The following is a 20420-nucleotide window of genomic DNA, read 5'->3' as shown; positions in this document are numbered from 1 at the left end:
TGTGTTGTGTTGTGATGCGTGTGACGTGTTGGGGCGGAGTTCGCTGCTTGTGTTTTTGCTGCTGAGACATCCCACAAGTATACAGTGCTGTAGGCGTCGCCGAGCAATTAAAAAAAAACAAAAAAACTTTTTATTGTTTTTGCTGGTTCCCGACGTGGCAGATTTTTATAAAAAGTAAGCTAACGTAAAACAATGGATTGCAAGCGTCCCGGCTGGTGCCTCTCGTGCAATCATGTTCACATGCACGTGAGGGCTACTTCGGCAGGCTTGCAGTTACACGCGCTTCGTCGCGCGACTGGAGACAACGGCAGTTCGACCGAAACCGAAACCATGCCACTCCGCTCCGTCGCCAACTGGTTCCCAAAATAGTATGCAAAATGTAACTGTCCAGCATACGACAATAAACAGTACAGCGGCACGTGCTTGCCAGGCCGGCAGGCGAGGTACAGGCTAAACACGCAGAAAAAAAGAACCTGAGCGTATCGATGCAAGAGACTGCGAATCAGGGTCAAAAAGCTCTTGGAGCGCTTTCTGCAACGACCGAACTCGAGACAAACAAGCGCAGTGTGCGGGTTCAGCGTGCAGACCATTGCCTTCTTTGCTTTTGCTCACTTCTCGTCATCAACTTTCTTTCGCGGCAGATTTTCCACGTACCGGGGTCCCTCTCGAAAGAAAGTCCACCGAGAGAAACCTAGGTAATCAAAACTTCGCCAAGTAGTCATTGAGTTAAAGAGGGATTTTTATAGCAGCGTATGATTTAAACAAGAGCAGGAATGTCGATGCGTTTCAGTTTAGAAAGCGCCACATCTGCAGCGACGTGGGGACGGCAACACACGACGTCACGCGATCACGGCGACTGCGGTCGCGCGAGCGCTTCAGCTCACGAAGTAACTCTCGCCGCGCAAAAACGTGGTTTTGTTTCACAGCATGACGGTATGTCTGGAACCCGGCACACTAACTAACGTCGGAGCGTTCGCACATTCCCGCGCCTATCGCTAAAAAATTTAAAAAAAGAAAAAAAAAAGAAAAGAAAAGACCCAAGACGACGAGAGCGCGAAACGCGAACGGCGGAAAGAACCATGCAAGACCGAATAGACGATTGATGCAGGGTACTTTGTGTCGGGCGGCGTCTTGTGCCACCTAGCTCACGCATGCTCAATTACGGTTCTCAGCTTAGTTTCGTTTTTGAAAGGCGACCAAAATTGGTCTTTTGGCGCAGGCTTGGCGCAGATTAGCCATATTTTGGCGAAATGTAGCAGGATGTAGCAGAGTTAACCCCTTGGGGCAGTTTGGAGCAATTGGCGCAGCAATCACATCACTGCATTAGCAGCTGATATCTAACTTGCTGGCTAGTCAAGGGCAATTTCACTTATTTCCTTAAGAAAGGTCACTACCAGTTGTTTGTTTAACAACATTACATGGTGCATTTTTACATGCTATTAGACCATGTCGAGTTTTGTACAATATTAATTTTGCGAACTCGTAGAACTTATCAGTTGCACCTTTTGCCTGCTTTCATGTACAATTGACAGGTGATTACGAGTCAAAGTAAATAGCATTGTTTATATGCTGCCTAGTCAGGTAGTTTCATTTATGTACTTGAATTTGTTAACATCATTTTCGGTTTTGAAGGTAATAACAAAACTATTTGCATATTTTCCTTTGTTATTTACTTAATGGTACACACATATTCGGAACATATTCGATATTCAAAGCTATTTTTCTTTAATATTCATATTAGATTCATATTTAAAAATTTCAATATTCGTACATGCCTAGTCATCTGGCAATTGCAGTAGTGATTCCAACTACTACAGTCGGGCCAAATTATATCAAATATGGATATTTCGAAGAGTGAAAACATTCACTTGAAAACCCCTTGTTAAGGCAGAAGCACCCTGTGAATCTATATCAAACTCCACAGCCGGGGATATTCGATACATCGAACCGCATGCCGCGCCTCTGGTAGCATGTGGGGCTTTTCCCCAACACCGCCACTGCTGCATGCTTTGCACGAGCTGAGGAGACGACTCGCCACAGGCAGCGAGGGGTGAAGAAATGCAGGGGAGAAGAATCAAGTCTTTGGCTAGTTGAGTGTGGCGACAGCAGTTGTGTAATCATGCTTTGAACGCCTTCTTTACGTTTGTTTACCTTGTCCTTTCGCCGCTTTTGCTTTGCTGATTTTTTTTTTCATCTTTTTTTTTTTTTTGCTGTGTGTTATGTTTTTTGTTGTTGCTCGCTTGATCGTTTTCTATAGATGGAGATTTTTTTTTTTTATCCATCGCACTCTTTCAGTTTTCTTTTTAATTATTTTCGTGTTCCGTTCGTTGCCTGCGCTGTGGAAATCGAGGCTAAAAGCTCCCCCGTTTGTCACAATTTTCGGTGTTAACAGAGACGCTCAGAAATTTCAACTGAAGCTTAAGCGAACATTCTTTTGTATATCAAATTATAGATATATGAAACTATTTTACAATCCCCTTTGAGTTTAATATGTCTGGGCTTGACTGTATTAGAGGCTAAACCAATTCCGATATTTTGCGAAAAGGCAATGGCCTTCGAGATATTCATAGATCAGTTATCACGTTTTTGCTGCCCGATTCCGGAACTCTATGCAGAAAAAGCACTGCAACCCCTGTTCCCAATCATGCCTAGAATAGAGACATCCTCATTTCTGGCACCTCATCACGAGCTTGTTAGGAGGTTCCAGGATGCGCTGCTTGATGGATGCACTGCCAAGATGAAAGTCACAACTAAGCTGCTCTTCTAAGTGTCATTGTGGACAAGACTTGTGGCACTCTGCGCATCGTTTTGAAATCGGGTGACAAAAACAAGTGATAAACGAGTATCTAAACCCATTCTCTTTACACAAATTGTTTAAATTGGTTTAGCCTCTCACAATGACTACCTTAATTGCAACATGAACAATCTAGCCATTAATTAAAAAGTTGATAAACTTTAGCTCGTTATCCAACGTCCTGCAGCAATTATTCCCCCATTTAATGTCTGCCAAGCCCCATAAATGCATTGAAGATTGCAAACACCCTGGATATAAAAGTCAAGGAGACCAGTTACCTCCTTTGAGATTATAAGGCAAATGGGAGCTTGCAAAAAATAAAAATAATTTGAGAATTTATATCTGCAGTTAACAAAGTGCACGAGTGATGCTACGGTGCAACTGATTTGGACCACCTAAAGAAATCGCTGCAATGTAAGGTGCACCAAAAAAGTAGCGGGTAGCACCACCAAGATGCAACATGGGCCTCTAGCTTTTACGCAGCCCAGCAAGGTGTCACAACTTACCTCGTAGACCAGTTCATGGTGGAAGTGTGGCACTTCGAGATCTTGCAGGCACCGGATGGCCTCATTCACATCCCCCGAGCACAAATACTCCTTGAGCAACATTTGAATCTGCACAACGAGCACCAGGGAACCATTTCAAGTAAGAGACAATACCATGTTTCTTAAAATGCCGCTCAAACTAATGCCGGCTTGGTGAGAACGCAACAGGACCACCAGTGGGGCAACCTCGTTCACGCGCAGTCCGAGTTACAGTATGCGTACGGCCAGTGTAGAGAAAGCACATGAAGATGCATACTGCTCTACGCTCATTACTTGGAGCACGCCCTCGTTTGGACACCACATGGCGCATTTGCAGCATACTACGTCAAAGCAGCACATCCGTTGCAACCAGCGGTGCCAGATCTGAAAGCGGCTAAAATTGAAATAAAAAAATGCCCAAGAGATTCAAGTGAGCGTATGCTACCCAAATTAATTGATCAAGAAACTGTGGATAAGTTCAATGACTACTTCACTAACATAGGGCCAATACTGACAGCACAGCTGCCATGTGTACCAGACCCCCACCTAGTCTCTAAATTCAGTTAATAGTTTTGCTATGCAGTTAACTGAATGGGCCGAAATTATTAGAACTGTAAGGCCTCATTCACTCAGCCTGCTGGGAGGCGTTCCTGTCAGGGGAGAGGGTTTTCAAACCAGTTTGGGACCCTAATTGCGCCGCCAGACCCGAAAGGAGCCAGAAAACTATGCTCTACGGTTTCGGCGCAGACGGGAGACAGGGGGGCGCCGGAGTCCCCCCTCAAAGGGGAAGGACCAATCCCAAAATAGGAAACTTTCGCTCAATCTGGCGGATTCTCAAACGTTGGGTGACCATGGGCACGGCCGCGGGATGGGGCATTAACCGTACCATGCCTTAACGACGAAGCTCTTTACGGGAAGGAGCGGGATGACGCGCACATTGCGCTATGTTTACGGCTCTTAAACCTCTTAAACAACGGTCATATAGAAATTTGGATTTACCACTGAACTGCTGCTCGAAATGCTGAGACCACATCTGTTCCTTTACAATAGACGTAAATGCGATTTTAAGGGAGAACAGCGAAAGGGGAAAAAAATATGACAGTAAATCATCGGGGAAGAAATGTGGCAGAATGAGCAATTGATGTGAAACATGCTCACAGTGGATTTTGTCCCGTTTGTTTCGAAAAGTGAAGACATATAAAATGCTTTCGAACATGCAAGATTGTTCTCGCCGACCCAAATGCAAGCTCCAAGAAACAAAACAGTTGAGGTGACGCCCATCGACGCCGATCGTCCGCTACATTTGGTGATCGGCGCCACCACAAAGTAGTCACAAAGATGGGGTTACAAGATTGGTGGACTAGGAAGAAATTGCGCACAGAATTAATGGGTTACACCGATTACCATAGAACACTGTGCATCCACCCTAAGCACCCATCTGCCAAATTTGAAAAATCTGAAATAATATGCAAAGTACATATGTATGAAAAATTTATGACCTCACATGCACCCATCCTTTTTTTTTTTTTTGTGTGATTATCTTCAAATTTTGAGTGGGCACTTGCTCAGTATTTTACGGTATACAGTGTAACGGGGTACAAAAGTTTGACGCAGAATTTGAAACGAAGGTGCAGAAAGGTTTCTAGGCTAAGTGGCACAAGCTACCGCCCAATATCAGAGCCGTATATTGGGAGAGTTTGGCCAGTGGGTGTGGTGACGAAGGCGCCGGAGAGGAGAAAAGTAAATGAAAGGGAGGAGAGCGCCGAAGGAGCGAGAGAGAAAGAAGGGAGCAGAGAGGAGACGACCGCCATTTATTAGCAAATCTGTCGGAGACTGGTCGGAGAAGAGCACTGCTGAGGCTATGCGTCGTCTGCTACGGACCGACTTCTTTTTCGCCTGAATAAACGTTTGTGGCCTTACGCCGAAAAATCTTCATTTATTAGCTTTTTAACCCACCGAGGAATAACAGAATGTCATTTTCTTGCCAGAGCCAGCGATATAAAAGGCAATAATCGAGATTTAGATGCCGACCCCATGCATTCTGCCGCTAGAATGAACGAAAATGGCGGCCCTCCCCGCTCAGCTGGAAGCAGCCGGGAGTTCACGTGCATGCGCTCATGCCTCTCGCTCTGCGCCGCGTGCTGATTGACTCACTCGGGAGGAGAGCGTTACAGTGGCGAGATCATAGACTGACCAAACTCTCCTCATATATGGCTCTGCCCAATACAGAGGGTACAGTCACCACCACCCGTCCATCTATGTAGCCACCGTCGGCAGCTCCGTCACCGCTGGTTTGAACACTTGACCGTCCTTGCACCGCCCCGATTTCAGTACAGCGCCCGGGGCGCTGGTGCCGGGATGGGGCGAGGAGCTGGCTGTGTGAATGAGGCCTTACGAGTCCTACGATTTGTATAGCAGCTGTTCTCCATACGATACTTGTTAGGTAATTAAATATTGATATATTTAATAACCTAAAATTGATATATTAGGTATTCATCTCCTGCATCCGTTTAATCATTAATTGAAGAATGCAGTATATCCAGAAGAACTTAAGATAGCTAAAGTGCTGCGTATCTTTAAGGATGAAGATCCTGCTGAACCGTCTAGTTACAGACCAACACCCGTTTTAAATGTAATTAACAGTTTTTGAGGAACAAATTTTCAGACACATTAAGGAATTTTTAATTAAGTACAGCCTTGTTTGCTATAATCAACACTGACTTCGGCCTAACAGGTCAACTTCCTCCGCGGCACTTACACAGACTCGGCTTCTTAATAAGGCTCTCCACGACAATTACATTGCTGCAGTTGTAATTTTGGATATACAAAAAAAAGGCCTATGACACGGCTCATTACTACTCTTTTTAATAAGCTACATAATTATGGCTTCCAAAGCAAAATATTGGAGTTATTTACTAGTTATTTATCTGATCTGATCTGATAGGTGAACTGCAAGACAAAATAAGCGAGGAACTGACCTGGGTTCTACTTTGGCTTCCCCAAAAATCAACTTACTCTTAGCATCAAGAAAACAAAGTACACAGCGTTCCACTCCCGGGAAAAAAATAAATTATGAAGGGTCAACTATAAACATGGATAATATGCAGTTGGAGCATGTTTCCAGTTACAAATGTTTTGATGTCTTATTTGAATCAGATATGAACTGGAAACAATAAAAGCATCTGTTCAAGGGTAGCTTATGGTTGTTAAACATTGCTAGGGCCATGGGAGTGCTTAGATCTATATATTCTGCGCATGCTTTATTCTGCATTTGTACAAAGAGCCAAGTTATGAAATAGAGTCCCGGGGTGGTACATACCGTATTTACTCGTATAATGAATGCACCCCCCATAACGGGAACCAATATTTGGACTTCTTTTCCCCCTCGCGTGATGAACGCACTTCCAATTTTCGGCTCCGCTAGTCTCGAACTGCGTCCAACTTAGCTAGCCACCAAGCCAATTTCCTTTTGCCGCCAAACGGTCAGGCCAAGTCAAGTCAAGCCAAGCCGCTCTCGTACTGGCTGCAAGTGCATGGTTGCAGAAGTGATCAACTGTGAAACCGAGCAACGCGCACACTTGACGAAGCTTGGGTCGAGGAACTGCCCAGCCCCGGACACTCTTCACCTATCGGATGCACAGATGTCAACAAACACGCCGTCGTCTGTGGTCCGCTTTTGGACGGTGAAATCGTGAAAGTGGTTAGGCTGAACGGTAGCGTTGCTCTCAGTGCTGAGTGAGCTTCGTAGGGCGCTTTTCCTTCGGCAAAAGGCACGCCGAAGGCACCCTAAAAAGGTTTGCAATTTATAAAGCATTGTTACAGTGGCGCGCCCCCGAGCCGTGGGTGTGCCTCCATCAGTGGAGACATGCCACAGTACCTTGCAGTGTCATATTGGCACCTAATATGACATTTGCATGAAGTGTGTAAATGCAAAATTACCCCGCATAATGAATGCACCCCTCCAAATATGTGTAAATTTTTCGGGAAAAAAAGTGTGTTCATTATGCAAGTAAATACGGTATACCCAGGGGCGGATGCAGGAATTTCCTGAGGGGGGGGGTGGTCAGGTGTTGGTCAGCGTACCATATGTTTAGGAACCCCCTCCCCCTCTCCCTTGTCTTACACCCTAAATTTTACACGTGTAAAAATCAAGAGGGGGGGTCAGGACATCCGGACTCCCCCTCTAAGTCCGCCCCTGGGTATACCAGATACCTAGAACCGATTATACGCTTACAGAAACAAGACCCAAGAGTTCTTGCATACTCAAGAACTACCGACCCAAGCAGACCCCTTTTTCGATTAATTTGGGTGTTACCTCTTACCTTTTGTATACAAAATAAAACTGTCCAAACAGTTTATACAGTAATGAAATCTAACGATCCACTTCCCCTAAGGTTGTTTAAATCTCCAACACGACACACGAGGGCTGCAACAAGTAATTTGTTTAATTTACCATTATGTCACAATACCTGTGGAAAAAGACTAATAGAGTTTAACGGTGCCCTAATTTGGGAAGATATAGTCATGTCTCGTTAATATGGACGAAATTTTCAGCGACTGATCTTAGACAAGCAATTTTTCCCTGTTAATATTGAAACTCGCAGGTCGGACTATGAACTGCTATTTTAGGGACGAATTGAGTAAATACAGGCATTTTGGTCTTTTAGTACAAACGCCAATAAGACTAAAAAAAATGGTCCAAAAACTTCATCAGTGAACCCAAGAGGTCGCAATGTGCACCCAGACGTTCTTTGCGAGTCTTGCGATAAGAGCTCCGCGACAAAATATGTTGGTTTTGTTTTTATTGTAAAATGGCCATTACTGCTTCGTTTTCTGTTGCTTGAGATTGTGTATGACCTATAACCAGGAACAAAGAAGAATGAACCCTAAAGCAGCTTTAGTCGGTCACAGGCCAAGAGTAAAGTGGAAGCTCCTCTCACCTCTTTGCAAAGCGAACGCTAGAGAGAGGAGGTCGGCTTCTCTTCAGCGTTCGCACTGCTCAAGTAGGAGCTCTGAACCCAGGACGCTCACTTTTTCTATACTCCATTTCATGGTCGCTTGGCAACGGCTACAGTTTAAGCGAGCCAATCAGCTTGTCGGAGGGAGACACGCCACTCACTATACTCCGTTTCCCGTTAACTTGGCAAACTGTGGAGGCTGCAGCCCCCGCTAGAGGTCTGCACAGGTATGGGCCAGCCCGCGGGCCATGCAATTTTTATTATATTTTTTTTTTGGGGGGGGGGGGGGGGGGGGGGGGGTTAGGGGGAGGGACCATAGTGGGGGAGATTTAAATGATGAAAGTGTGTGCATTTGTATGTTTTTGTACTGTTTGGTGTGTGCAGCTTAGCTTTTCCAGAGCATTAGCGGCGTGACATTCGTTTTCGTCACCGCCGGCACCGTTCTACAGTCGCTTCACCCCATCAACATGCACGCGTACGCACCTACACAATGCACACCCTTGCAGGCATATACTATCTGTATGTGCAAGTGCGTGCATCCTCAATATGGGTAAGAAGTTTCCCCGAGGGGTGCTTTTCCTAAGCAATTTTCGCAGACCACCGCAAGAGACGGAATTCTTTATACTTTTTTCTATTTTTTTTTCGGTTGCACGCAGCGGGAGTAGACACTTCAAAACTTTGTTCATCTTTTGTCCGAACCCGTCGCAATGTTTCCCTTCCTTTTTAACTTTTTAAGACGTGGTTTTGTTTACTGCTGCTTGCCATTTGTATTTTTTTCGTCCTTCCCGGTACGCGGGCTTGGTCACCAGGGTGTCTAGCAAATTATTATATTGAAATTCCCGGACTTTTCCAGGTTTTCCCCAATAATTTCAGGTGATATTCCATGACCACTGTAGAGATGGTTAAATTTATAAAACCATTACAACAGAAGGCATTGAGCACTGTAAGGATAATTTTGCACAGGTTTAATCCAACTTGCATATTCCGAAATATATGGGTTCGTCCAGTCCGGATTATATTAAACGTGCAGTTTTTTGCTGCCGACATCGTCAGTGAAGAGGCCACTTCCGGAAACACGATGGAAACACGACGCTCAACCACGCACGTCCATAACCGAACGGCAGCATGGCCACCAGATGCACACTATCGGATACTTTCGGCATAAAGCTTGGATTGAATTGGGGTTTGCAGCTTTTCCATTTGTTACTACATCTAGTAGCTCTAACTGGATCTAACCTTGTGTCGCGCCCTCAATCCAATCCAAGGATTGGACTGGATTTGTTGCTTGGACTGGATTTGTCGGCTGTTCCCTTTGCATCGGGTAGCTCACTCTACATCGGGTGAGCAGAGCCCGCGCTCTGCTCTATGCAGAATTTATTGCCTATTTTTCTGCCTCAAAGTCCTCAAGTCTTTGCTCAGGGCACTCAATGGCGTTTTGGGCTCATTTTCCCTGACTGGGCTCGCTTTTTGACAATAACCCTGACAATTCCCCGATTTTCCCCGGTAATTAAAGTTTCCCTGACAATTCCCGGTTTTCCCGGTCGCTAGACACTCTGGGTCACAAAAAAGACAATAAAAGATGGGGGCGATTTTTTTTTTTTTTTTTTTTTTTTTTTTTTACGAGCTGCTTAGGCCCACAGATAAATCCAACTTAATATAGCAGCAAAAAAAAGTAAAAAAAGATGGTTACTGCATTGATTATTGGGTGCCGTAGTCAACATGTGTAGCAGTGGCAAGCGAGCCGTCATGCCACACAATTTGTGAGCAATTCATACTGGGCGAAACTACAGTGGGCCTCAGCGGGCTCATGAAAATCTAAGTCGAACCAGGCCGGCTGTCAGATATGGATAGCGGGCCACAGGCAGGCCAGGCCCCTAAATATTGGCCTGTGCAGACCTCTAGCCCCCACGAGCCAATAAGAGCATTGGAGCAAGTCATGTGATAACACTCCATGGTCAAGGCCACAGACGCACCGTTACTGCCACAGCAACAGCGCCGTCTGCAACAAAAAGTAGTTCTAGGTTTCTTTCAGGGGCGAAGCTCCTTTTAGGGCATCTGTGCTCACATCGATTGCCATCCCATCTGTCTTCTTAAAAAAAGAAAAAATGTTTGCGCAGTCGACAGGATTCGAACCTGTGCGGGGAGACCCCAATAGATTTCTAGTCCATCGCCTTAACCATTCGGCCACGGCTGCGGGACGAGTAGGGGGCTCCGAGATGTGGTAGTAACTCACGAGCTGGGGATGTCATGGATGAAACGATGCATGTAGCCGCTCGACGTCTATACAGGAGCGCATTGATATGTTTCGGTTATTAAATGTTAATGCCCGCAGTATTGTCAACAAGAGTAGTGATTTCGAACACATTCTGATTGAGCCTCAACCCGATGTCGTGGTGATGACCGAAACGTGGCTGCATCCCGCTATCCTCGACTCCGAAATTTGTCCGCCTGGATATAACGTGATAAGAAATGACCGCACCAGTCGAGGGGGAGGCGTGGCCATCTTCATTGATAAAAGAATAAAGTACTCGGTGCTACAGAGTCCACCTGACATAGAAACAGCGTGGTGTAAGGTGTATCTAGGATCCCAAGAATTGGTTATTGGTGCTGTTTACCGTTCTCCAGGAGTAGGTGTGGATGCTGTTAATAAATTAGATGACTTCCTGCTCCACTTGCGCGTACAGCACAAAAATGTTGTAATTGCGGGAGATTTCAATATAGCGGGTGTACTGTGGGATGAAATGTTGCCTGGAACGCGGGAACGTGAAACCGCCACTGGGATCCTAGAATTATGTTTTTCCCATGGGCTAAAACAGGTTGTTCGAGAGTATACACGCATTCAAGGCAATAGTAAGTCAGTTCTCGATCTCGTATTTTTAAGCGAAGGGGTTGCATCTCGACCGTACGAAGTTGAACTTTTCCCGGGTTTTTCAGATCACCTGATAGTTAGCGTGATCATGACCTTGACGCCGTTTAGAAAAACGCTCAGACCCGTTTCGTCCTACAGAGACTTCGGCATGGCTGATGACACGGCTATTTTAGACGAACTAGATTACCACTATGGACCGTTTGAGGAACTTAGTCGTGAGGAGTCAGTAAGTGTTAATGACCTCTGGTTGAAATTTAAAACACTCGTTCATAAATGTATAGACATGTACGTACCATTGAAAATAAAACGTAAACGAATGCATAATCCTTGGGTGACGAGAGAAGCCATTCACTTAAAAAGAAAAATAGGGCGGCGCAGATTGCGGTGTCGTCGTACACCTAGTTTGGCGTTATCGGATGATATCTCGGCTTTAAGCATGGCGCTGAAATCTGTGCTAAAAGAATCTAAATGCAAGTTTTATAACGTGACAATGCAAAAGTTTATCCGTGAGTCACCGCAAAAGTTTTGGAGGCATTTGGCACCAGCTAGGAAGTCAGTTTCCGAGATCAAAACGGAGCAAGGAATTATAAATGACAAGCGAGAGATTGCAGTTCAATTCAACGAGTTCTTTGCGAGCGTCTTCACAAAAGACGATAAGCAGTCTGTAGAGTTTAGATCACCAGCTCAAATTCCACGGGCTGATGATGACCTGCAACTGTCAGTTGAGGGTATTTTGGCTTTGTTGCTTGACTTAAAAACTTCCAAATCCACGGGGCCGGACGAAATTCCAAATTCTTTTCTAAAGCGATATGCAGAGTGGACGGCAATGTATCTGCACTTAATTTTTAATAAGTCGATTATGATTAGCACTGTACCCTATGACTGGAAACTCAGTAAGATAATTCCAATACTGAAAAGTGGAGATACCATGTCAGTATGCAATTATAGACCTATCGCGCTAACGTCTACATCGTGCAAAGTTCTTAAGCATATTGTTTCTAAACATATCCGGCAATTTCTTTTATCGAATAACGTTCTCAGCCAGTACCAGCACGGTTTCCGCAAGGGGCTGTCAATGGTCACGCAACTAGTAGAAACCATGCATTATTTTTGTGAGGTATCGGATCGTAAGGGACAAACAGACATCATATTTTTAGACTTTAAGAAGGCGTTCGACAAAGTTAATCATAGAAAGCTCTTAATTAAATTGATTTCCATCTTGGGAGATAATAAGATTGTTCGGTGGATTGAGGCCTTTCTAAATGATCGTCGACAGTTTGTAAGTATTGATGGGGTTAGCTCGGACGAATGTGATGTGAACTCGGGCGTTCCACAGGGTTCTGTCCTGGGTCTCCTGCTGTTTTTGGTTTTTGTTAATGACCTTATCCAAGATTCACCTGTAAAAGCCAGATTATTTGCCGACGATTGTATTATTTATACTGAAGTGACGTCCGTTAATGATCAAATTATGCTAAACGAATATTTATCTCAGATCAATGAATGGTGTGTTAAGTGGCAAATGTTGATAAACTTAGACAAGACAGTATGTATGACGATCACTCATAAATGACAGCCGTTAGAGTATATGTATATGCTGCAAGGAAAAGCCTTAAGCCGAGTGTCAGAGTTTAGATACCTTGGTCTTACAATGGCCTCAAACCTAAGTTGGACTCCGCACGTTAGCAATATAATCGGAAAAGCTAACAAAAGATTAGGGTACATCAGGCGCACTCCTAAACTCGCTTCCCCAGAAACAAAACTCACAGCATACAAGATGCTAATAAGGCCTTTATTAGAATACGCATGTGAAGTCTGGGACCCGCATGTTAAATATCTTATATCAAATCTGGAGCAAGTTCAACGGCGTGCGTTACGTTTTGTTTTTTCTAGCTATAGACGGCTGGACTCTGTGTCACCTCTTTATAAAAGGGCAAATCTACCCCTCCTTCAGGTGCGGAGGAAGCGGAAGCGGCTTAACCTTTTTTATAACATAATGAATAACTTGGTTCTAGTAAATAAGCAACAGTATATTAAGGAGAGCATGTCGCGTATAACCCGCAGCAAGCATGCTCGGTATGTGGAAGAGCGGAAGTTTTCTAAGGACTGTTTTAGGTATTCGTTCTTCTTACAAACAGCGCGAGAATGGAACAAGCTACCCGCACATGTTGTTACCGCTGAAACTCGAGAAGAGTTTAGTTCCCTTATTTCAGAGATTTCTGACAGCAGTACCTAGAGTTGTCATTTCATCATTGTGTTAAATTCGTGTTATTAATCTGTGCATTTTGAGCGTGTGTATTTTTTTGTGTTGTAAAAAATCCACTCCTATCTTGGTCCTGTGTGGGACCGATAGTATTTCAAATAAATAAATAAATAAAATAAATAAATACAGGAGAGGGCACTGCAGTCAAATGCGTATATAATCGCGTTAAACTTTGCATGCTTTGGCTCAATGTTTATAGACGAGAGGGCGCTGCGGTCAAATGCTAAAATGCGTATATAACCACGTTCCATACCACACATTCTCTTTCCGACATGGATGAAAACTACCGAAAGGCTCAGCATGCTGCGGCTCAGCGTCTACAGGAAAACCAGGAACCAGCCGGACCAGGTCGCTCCGCGCCCCTCGGCGTCTCTGGTGGTTTTCGCGGACATGTGTTGTCGGCGCGGTGGCAAACAGTGTAATTTGACGAAGGTCCGGAAATTTCTTAAATTTGCCTGAGTGTTTATCAGTGTGGTGAAGCCTCAGGAGATCCTTCCATCACGTATTTGAAAGCCCGTTTACTCCACAACACACGGTCGCGTGCTTTCGATTTCTTGGATGGGAAGGAATCACGGAAAAAACTTTTTGATTTCTTGTCTGTCTCGAATCACATTCAAAGTGACGACTGCTTGGTAACTGATGAGTGGTTTCTTTATAAGGATGTAGAACGGTGGACTGAGGACGACAGACGAGGTGTGTCACTGGAGGGAACACCAATGTTACAGTCATGTGAATGGGAACGTTCGATAGCTGCTTTTCTTGAGTTTGTTTTCGGTTAGCTTCAAGTTTGAGCCACCCACGCCAGTCGGTGCATTGGCTATTCATCTTGCCTGCTTTTCGCCGAAAAAGTCTCTGAACCACACCGAAGAAGTTGGGCTGATTTCGCAATTACTTGTTTCACGAAAACCTGCTCGCTGCAAATGATGAATGAGGAAAATTATCTGTTTTCAAAAGGTGGGGGACGAGTCTCGCAACGTTAGAAGCTGTAACGACATTTTGATCTATCGCGCCTTCAATATTTATATTATACCCCCATCGGAGCCAGCAGCAATATACGTCCACATTGCTCAGGTTGACCGGCCACAAAAAATACAAATTTTCTCCGTTCAGGATTCGAAGCAAAGTTCAATGTCAGAGAGGTTCTGCGAGAATCTCCGATGAAGACTCTCTTCAGTTTGTCTCCATGCTGCCGGCTAGAACCATTTGGCTAAGTTTAAGTAGTATCTCTCTGACTGTCTAATACACTTTTATTCAGCAGTTCACCTAATAGCTAGTCAACTAAGTTCATATTTCAACCCAAAGAATATACTAATATCACTTTAGTGGGACATAGTATGTAATATAATACATGACCCGCTCGTCAAAATGACTTCTCGATTGCTACTAAAACCTGAATTGAAGTACGAGTATCAGCTGCTTAGTGAGGCGCCGGCAGATTAACATGGTCCTTGGCTCAAGAAGCGCTTGCTTACTTTTTGTAATTTTCCTGCAGCCTGTGTCGTTGACCGAGCAGACGACTGGAGCTGTTTCTTAAACACGGATATTCACAAAAGCTTGATTTCGCTGACAGTTAAGTCGCATGGTCGAGGCATGCGAGTTAGCTGAAAATTACTCTCGGTGGAACAATTCTGTAGTCATTGCCGTCTTCCTTAGATGATCAAAACTGATTAGTATATTACAGCCTCTCTGGAGCCCATAGTTTCGGTTTTGAACGAAATCTCTGAAACAAAAGTTTGGCATGAAAAGAACAAAAAAACACCGGAAAAACAAAACTATGTTTTGCAAGTTTATGTGCACCGGCTACACTTAACCGTCTCAATTCAAGTACCTATAAAATTGGGCATTAAACAAAAGAAGATCAGTTAAATTGAACACGCCACCTGTTCAGGCGGCCCGGCCGAGCAGACGCGACCTGGACTCGGCCGCCATGTTTGTTTAGTGGTGGCGCCCCCTATAGGTCGCTGGAGTCGCGAATAGGGGGCTGTAGCTTCCACAGTTCACCAAGTTATCGTGAAACAGAGTATAGGTATATACACTGTTGTCGTAGACACAAGCGGGAGAGAAGAATGCCACTTTTGTACAAATTTGACTGACAAGCTCTGGGGGGACAAAGCGACATCTGGGCCACACAAAAGAGGGTCCAGATGCGAGTTCCTCTTTCCCCCCTTCTCCAACGGTTATGCGAAAGCCAACTACGCTTTAGTTTTTGTACTTTTTTGTAAGGGCTGTAACATGCTTCACCTCTGCCACTCTATTAATTACACATGCCAATGCATTTTTTTTTTTTACCCCATTTGTTATTATGGACTCGTGCTATGGACGATTTTTCTGGGAAACGGAAGTGTACATATCAACGAGCCATGACTGCACCTAACAATATGAAAGTGAAAAGTTACTTTTTGGTATGTCTAAAAATGTTTTTTCTGAATTGCAAAATGAAAGCTAAGATCAGTTTTTTTTGTTTTTTTTTCTATCATGTTTCAGATTAGTAAAATGTTGAATTACTTATGTTGGTTTTTTATGATGTTACTCTAATATTATGTTGCGCATGTTGCCTGTCATATTCAAACATCTATTTTGTTAGTGGAACCCAAACTAGCCTTTGGCTATGGATCCAAACACTTTGTATAGCTTTGTGACATATTATAAAATAAAATGAATGATACTGAGACATTTGAGGCAGCAAAGCTAGCAGCACAAGCCAACGTCGCCCCGCGGCACGCACCTTCTTGACGAGATACTTGACAGGACGCATCCCACCTCCCATTCCCCAGACGTTGTCGAGTCGAACCAGGCCGTGCTTCATGCTCAGGAGCGTGCTGGCATGCTGCAGGGTCTGCCTGTCAGGGACAAGAGAAGATGAGTGGGGGGTCCTGGGCATTCCCACAGGGCAGCTTACTTGGAGAGCGCACAGTTTGTCTCTTCCAGGTTCAACTGCACATACTTGGGAGGCAAGCAGTCGTCTGCCACCGTACGTGCCAGGAAATTGCCCAGGACCTGTCCAAAGGTCTGGCGTCACATTTCTGGGCACTCAAACGCCCTCCGCGGAGGGGAAGAGAAATGCGTCCCTTTGGGCTTCTCTTCTATGTCCTTCAGTCGTTTGTAACAGCATCTTGAATGGCGGCTTCGGCATCGCTCCGAGACAATAAGGCCTATTCTTAAAAACAACCTTAGTAGGAGTACCTCACTCTAAATTTGTCCAAACAAAGCACCATCTCAAACCAGTGCACAGAAGCAATTTTTGTGCTCCGATATCTCTCGTTTGGGAAACAAACGAAATGCTTACCTTAAGTGCCATTGGCTAATACATGGCCACAAAGTCTCAAAAAAGGGTTTTGTGGGTTATCTACGGGTGTAAGTATGCAGAATATTTCCTTTATTGTGGGTTCAAAGGATTTTATCCAGTTTAATATCTAGTTGCAGCTGCTTATAACACACCTTCAACACAAAATCAAGTAACCAGAGCAAATAAAATCGATGTTTGTTGGACGACCAAAACAATTTTTATAGACTTAATACAAAAACGCAGACAAACTAGACAGGGCCAAGTTTAGAAGGTCAGTATGTTCATGTAATTACACTTTACTCAACACAGGAACAGACGACACGTGTTTCAACTTTCAACACAGAGAATTTGCCTGAAATGGGCAGGTTTCTTCTGGAAGGAAGGGTGAGGGAAAGTAGAAAAAAGGTGACAGGAAGACTACAGTCTAAGCTCATTACAACAGACCTGGTTACAACAGACATTTGGATATAACATACCGATTTGTGAAGTTCAGTTTGTTTTCCTCTTTGTACCATTGACTCAACTTCATATCTGCATACAACATACTCCTTTTACAACAGACCAAAATCTTGGCCAAAATCAAGTTCTGTTACAATGAGCTTAAACTGTAATGGTGAATTCCGCTTGCAGATCTCGAGCACTCCATTTGCAGTGCGCATATTCCGCTGGCAGATCTGGCTCGAGTCGGTCATTTTCCGCTCTTAGATCTCTGGCAACGCTTGCCCCGTGCAGCGCCCCAAATCGTGCCACAACCGCTCCGTGGAATCCCGCAGATCTTGGAGAAAGTTGACGGAAGCGCGTACGTCATTTCCTCTAGCTCAGCAGAGTGCATCACGGTGCGCATGTACGGCGAGGTTGGCGGGTGTCATGATTTGGAAAAAATAAAAGGAAGAAAGAGAAGGGAAGAAAAAGAAGAGCAGTATCGCGGGTGCGAAGGGATTCGAAGCTGGACCAAGAGCCGCGACGGTTGGCTGCTCGAACGGTGCGCTGCCCGGCTCCGTCCCGGCGTCAGTGTGGTGCGCTACCCGGCTCCGTCCCGGCCCCAACGCGCTGAGAATCAACGAGCCTGGCTCTGTCCAGGCTGCAGGGAAGCTGAACTTCAACGTAACCGGCTTCAGCACGGTGACCAGCAGCGCAACCGGCTCCGTCCCGAGATCAAGGCACCCGTACCCGAGATAACCAGCCCTCTCCCGACATCGCGGTACGCTCTACTTCACCAACGATCAAGGGGGCGAACCATCAAGGGCACCTGCGGCCCGGGCTACGACCCCAGGGGTGACTATACCGCCTACCGAACGTGCTTGGACGGTCGAAGGGTTTCGTTTCTTGTGCCTTTCTAACGTTGCCTTTTTTTTATTTTTACTTCCTGACTTGAATATATATATATTTGTTTTTCTTCATGCATTTGACTCAATCTCCTGATCCTTCCTCTCACCACCCCGGACGAACCTGACAGCGGGGTAGCCGGACCGGTCGGGCCGTCAAGTTTGATCTGTTCGGATGCGTTGGTTGTTTACGCGGGATTCGGACGGCTTGAATGCTTCCACCTCGCGTAAATCAGGGATACAAAGTTGAGACTGCAGCGTGATAAATTGCAAGCGCTGACATCTGCAATCGCGAGAGGAAGAACGAGAAAAAGAATGACAGAAAAGCCGGAGGCAGACGCAAAGTTAGGTCTGTTCATTCTGCAGCCAATTATTGTTTACCTTTTTACACTGTATGCCGTCGGCGTTATCTCGGGCAATAAAGCAACAATGGATAAGGCAACGACCATGCAAGTGATGGTTTGCTACCTCTTTGTGTTTATGAAAGTCTTACCAGAAATCTGAACTCCAGTGGCGATCGCTGCACGTGCCCCGCTGCTTCGAGGCAGCCGAAAGGCATGCGGCGATGACGAACGCGGACGTCTTCCTCGTTATTTGTGACACGGGCTCGAGGGTATGGACATTTCCGCCTGGCCTGTGTCGCGTGTTATTTCTGCAGCTAAGCCGTGACAGTTGCCACTGGTTGTCGCAAAGATCAGTCAGCTGAGGCACTGGTCACTTCGCCAAGTTCGAGCAGCAGCCATTTTGAATAGCCAAGAGTCTCGGGCGAATCGGTGGGTCGCTCCAAAAATGCGAGTTCGTCTTCGGCTCGTCAATTCGGAGCAGGTCAAACGTAGCGAAATTTTGCCTCCGTCGAGGATTTTGGAAGGCGCTCCGGATCTACCAGTGGGATTCATCACAAGCAGGATGGGGAGTACCAGTCATCAAAGAAGCAATTCCCTTTTCGGTCCCTCCAGTTTACTCTTGCCACCCTTTTTATTTTTCTTCTTTCCCTCTCCTCACCCCTCCTTCCCAAAGAAACTTCCCCACTTCAAGTAAATTCTCGAAGTGTTGAAAGTCGAAAGATGTGTCGTCCGTCCCCATGCTCTCCGAGTAATGTGTAACTGCAAAGGGCTCCATGTAATACACTTGTTTCCATAGCACAAAAATACAGAGGCACACGTCACACGAGAAACCTTGTACAAAATCCCTCCTTTCAGACTGCACGTGCAAGGCACCGTTGTTACCTATGTGCAGAAATTTTCCACCTTGGGGAAGGAAAGCCCCCCATATCTTTCCAAAGATACGCACCGTGGTGGCGTCGGGGGTGTCCAGTACCAGGTCAGGGAGGCTCTTGAAGAGCAGGTGGAAGCCCTTCTCAAAGTCGGGCTCTGCCAGGATGCGCCCATACATGTCCGAGAGCAGCACAGAGGTCATCTCCCGGTGGGACGGCTTGCGCTCCATGGCCAGCGAGACGGCCAGGCAAACCAGGTGTGGCCGGATCTGGCTCAGGTTGTGCTCCTCCAGGGAGAGCTGACAAAGAGGAAGAACTCCCTTAACCCATTCTTAATCCCAGCCTACACTTCGCCAGCAGCCCTAGCACTGGTCATTTTCTAGCAGTTTTATTACTCAATTGTAATTGTTACGTCACTTAGGTGGGTATACTTGGGGTCAACTTTCTGTGGCAATGCGACCAAGGCTACAGAGCAGAAGCACGCCATTTCACTGTGCAGCTGAATATAGCTCAACCAAAATAATTTCTGGGCATAACTTAGCCCATAAAAAAGTATAAAAAAATTTTTCTTTTTTGCCAATGTTTTTTAAATGTTATTTAATATTAGTCAGGATATTCCAAACTTGTTGCATTTCTTTCTTAGCTCCTTCAAGTTTTCTTGGCTTAAGTTCGCCGCACATTTTCTAGCTTTCTGCAGAACATGTGGTCTTTCTTGTGTGCATCGTCAGATCTTCCGTGAGCTCGAACCATAGGATTTACACAAAGTTTGGCAACCATAATATGTAAAAACAAACCAAGCAAGTGGTGTGCAACAGGCAGGGGTGGGCATTGAGCTCGATCCTTGGGTCAAGCAGCTGACCCTCCTAGTTACAGCTAACACCCCTAAGGCCAGCGGGAACTGAACGCAGTCCAAATGGGATTTGACCCCGCGCCGCAGCATGTGCATGCTTCCACTTCGGCATATCGTGCCTGCAAAATATGTATATCGTGCCTGACGTCCGTCCATGGCTAGCTGTTGGCTTCAACATAAGAATGAGGGCCGCTCTACTACACAGCAGGTGCTCTTCCAAACAGATGCCTGCAAAAAGTGCTCTTCCCGGTTGGGGACAGCCCTTTGTGTCTCACGGTGTGTTTTATAAGAGTACTTGCTACGAGGTGCTAGCACTATACATGCCTTGCACCTACGTCACA

General features: G+C 45.4%; 1 protein-coding gene across 2 annotated transcripts in view; it reads right to left on the bottom strand.

The window, feature by feature from the left end:
* LOC8052458 (programmed cell death protein 4) overlaps positions 1-20420 on the bottom strand; it is a 37554-nt gene that overhangs the window by 14644 nt on the left and 2490 nt on the right. For both annotated transcript variants that reach the window (XM_029989120.4, XM_040499049.2), the window contains 4 exons: positions 19307-19528; positions 16305-16402; positions 16131-16245; positions 3301-3408 (listed from right to left, as the gene is read on the bottom strand). In XM_029989120.4, coding sequence (XP_029844980.1) covers positions 3301-3408; positions 16131-16245; positions 16305-16402; positions 19307-19528 — 543 coding nt within the window. The remainder of the gene's footprint in view (positions 1-3300; positions 3409-16130; positions 16246-16304; positions 16403-19306; positions 19529-20420) is intronic.

This window comes from Ixodes scapularis, unplaced genomic scaffold (genome assembly GCF_016920785.2).
Source record: "Ixodes scapularis isolate PalLabHiFi unplaced genomic scaffold, ASM1692078v2 PGA_scaffold9__187_contigs__length_104089568, whole genome shotgun sequence".
Classification (NCBI taxonomy): domain Eukaryota; kingdom Metazoa; phylum Arthropoda; class Arachnida; order Ixodida; family Ixodidae; genus Ixodes; species Ixodes scapularis.
The sequence above is the reverse complement of the archived record's forward strand: the minus strand, read 5'-3'. Positions and strand labels throughout refer to the sequence as shown.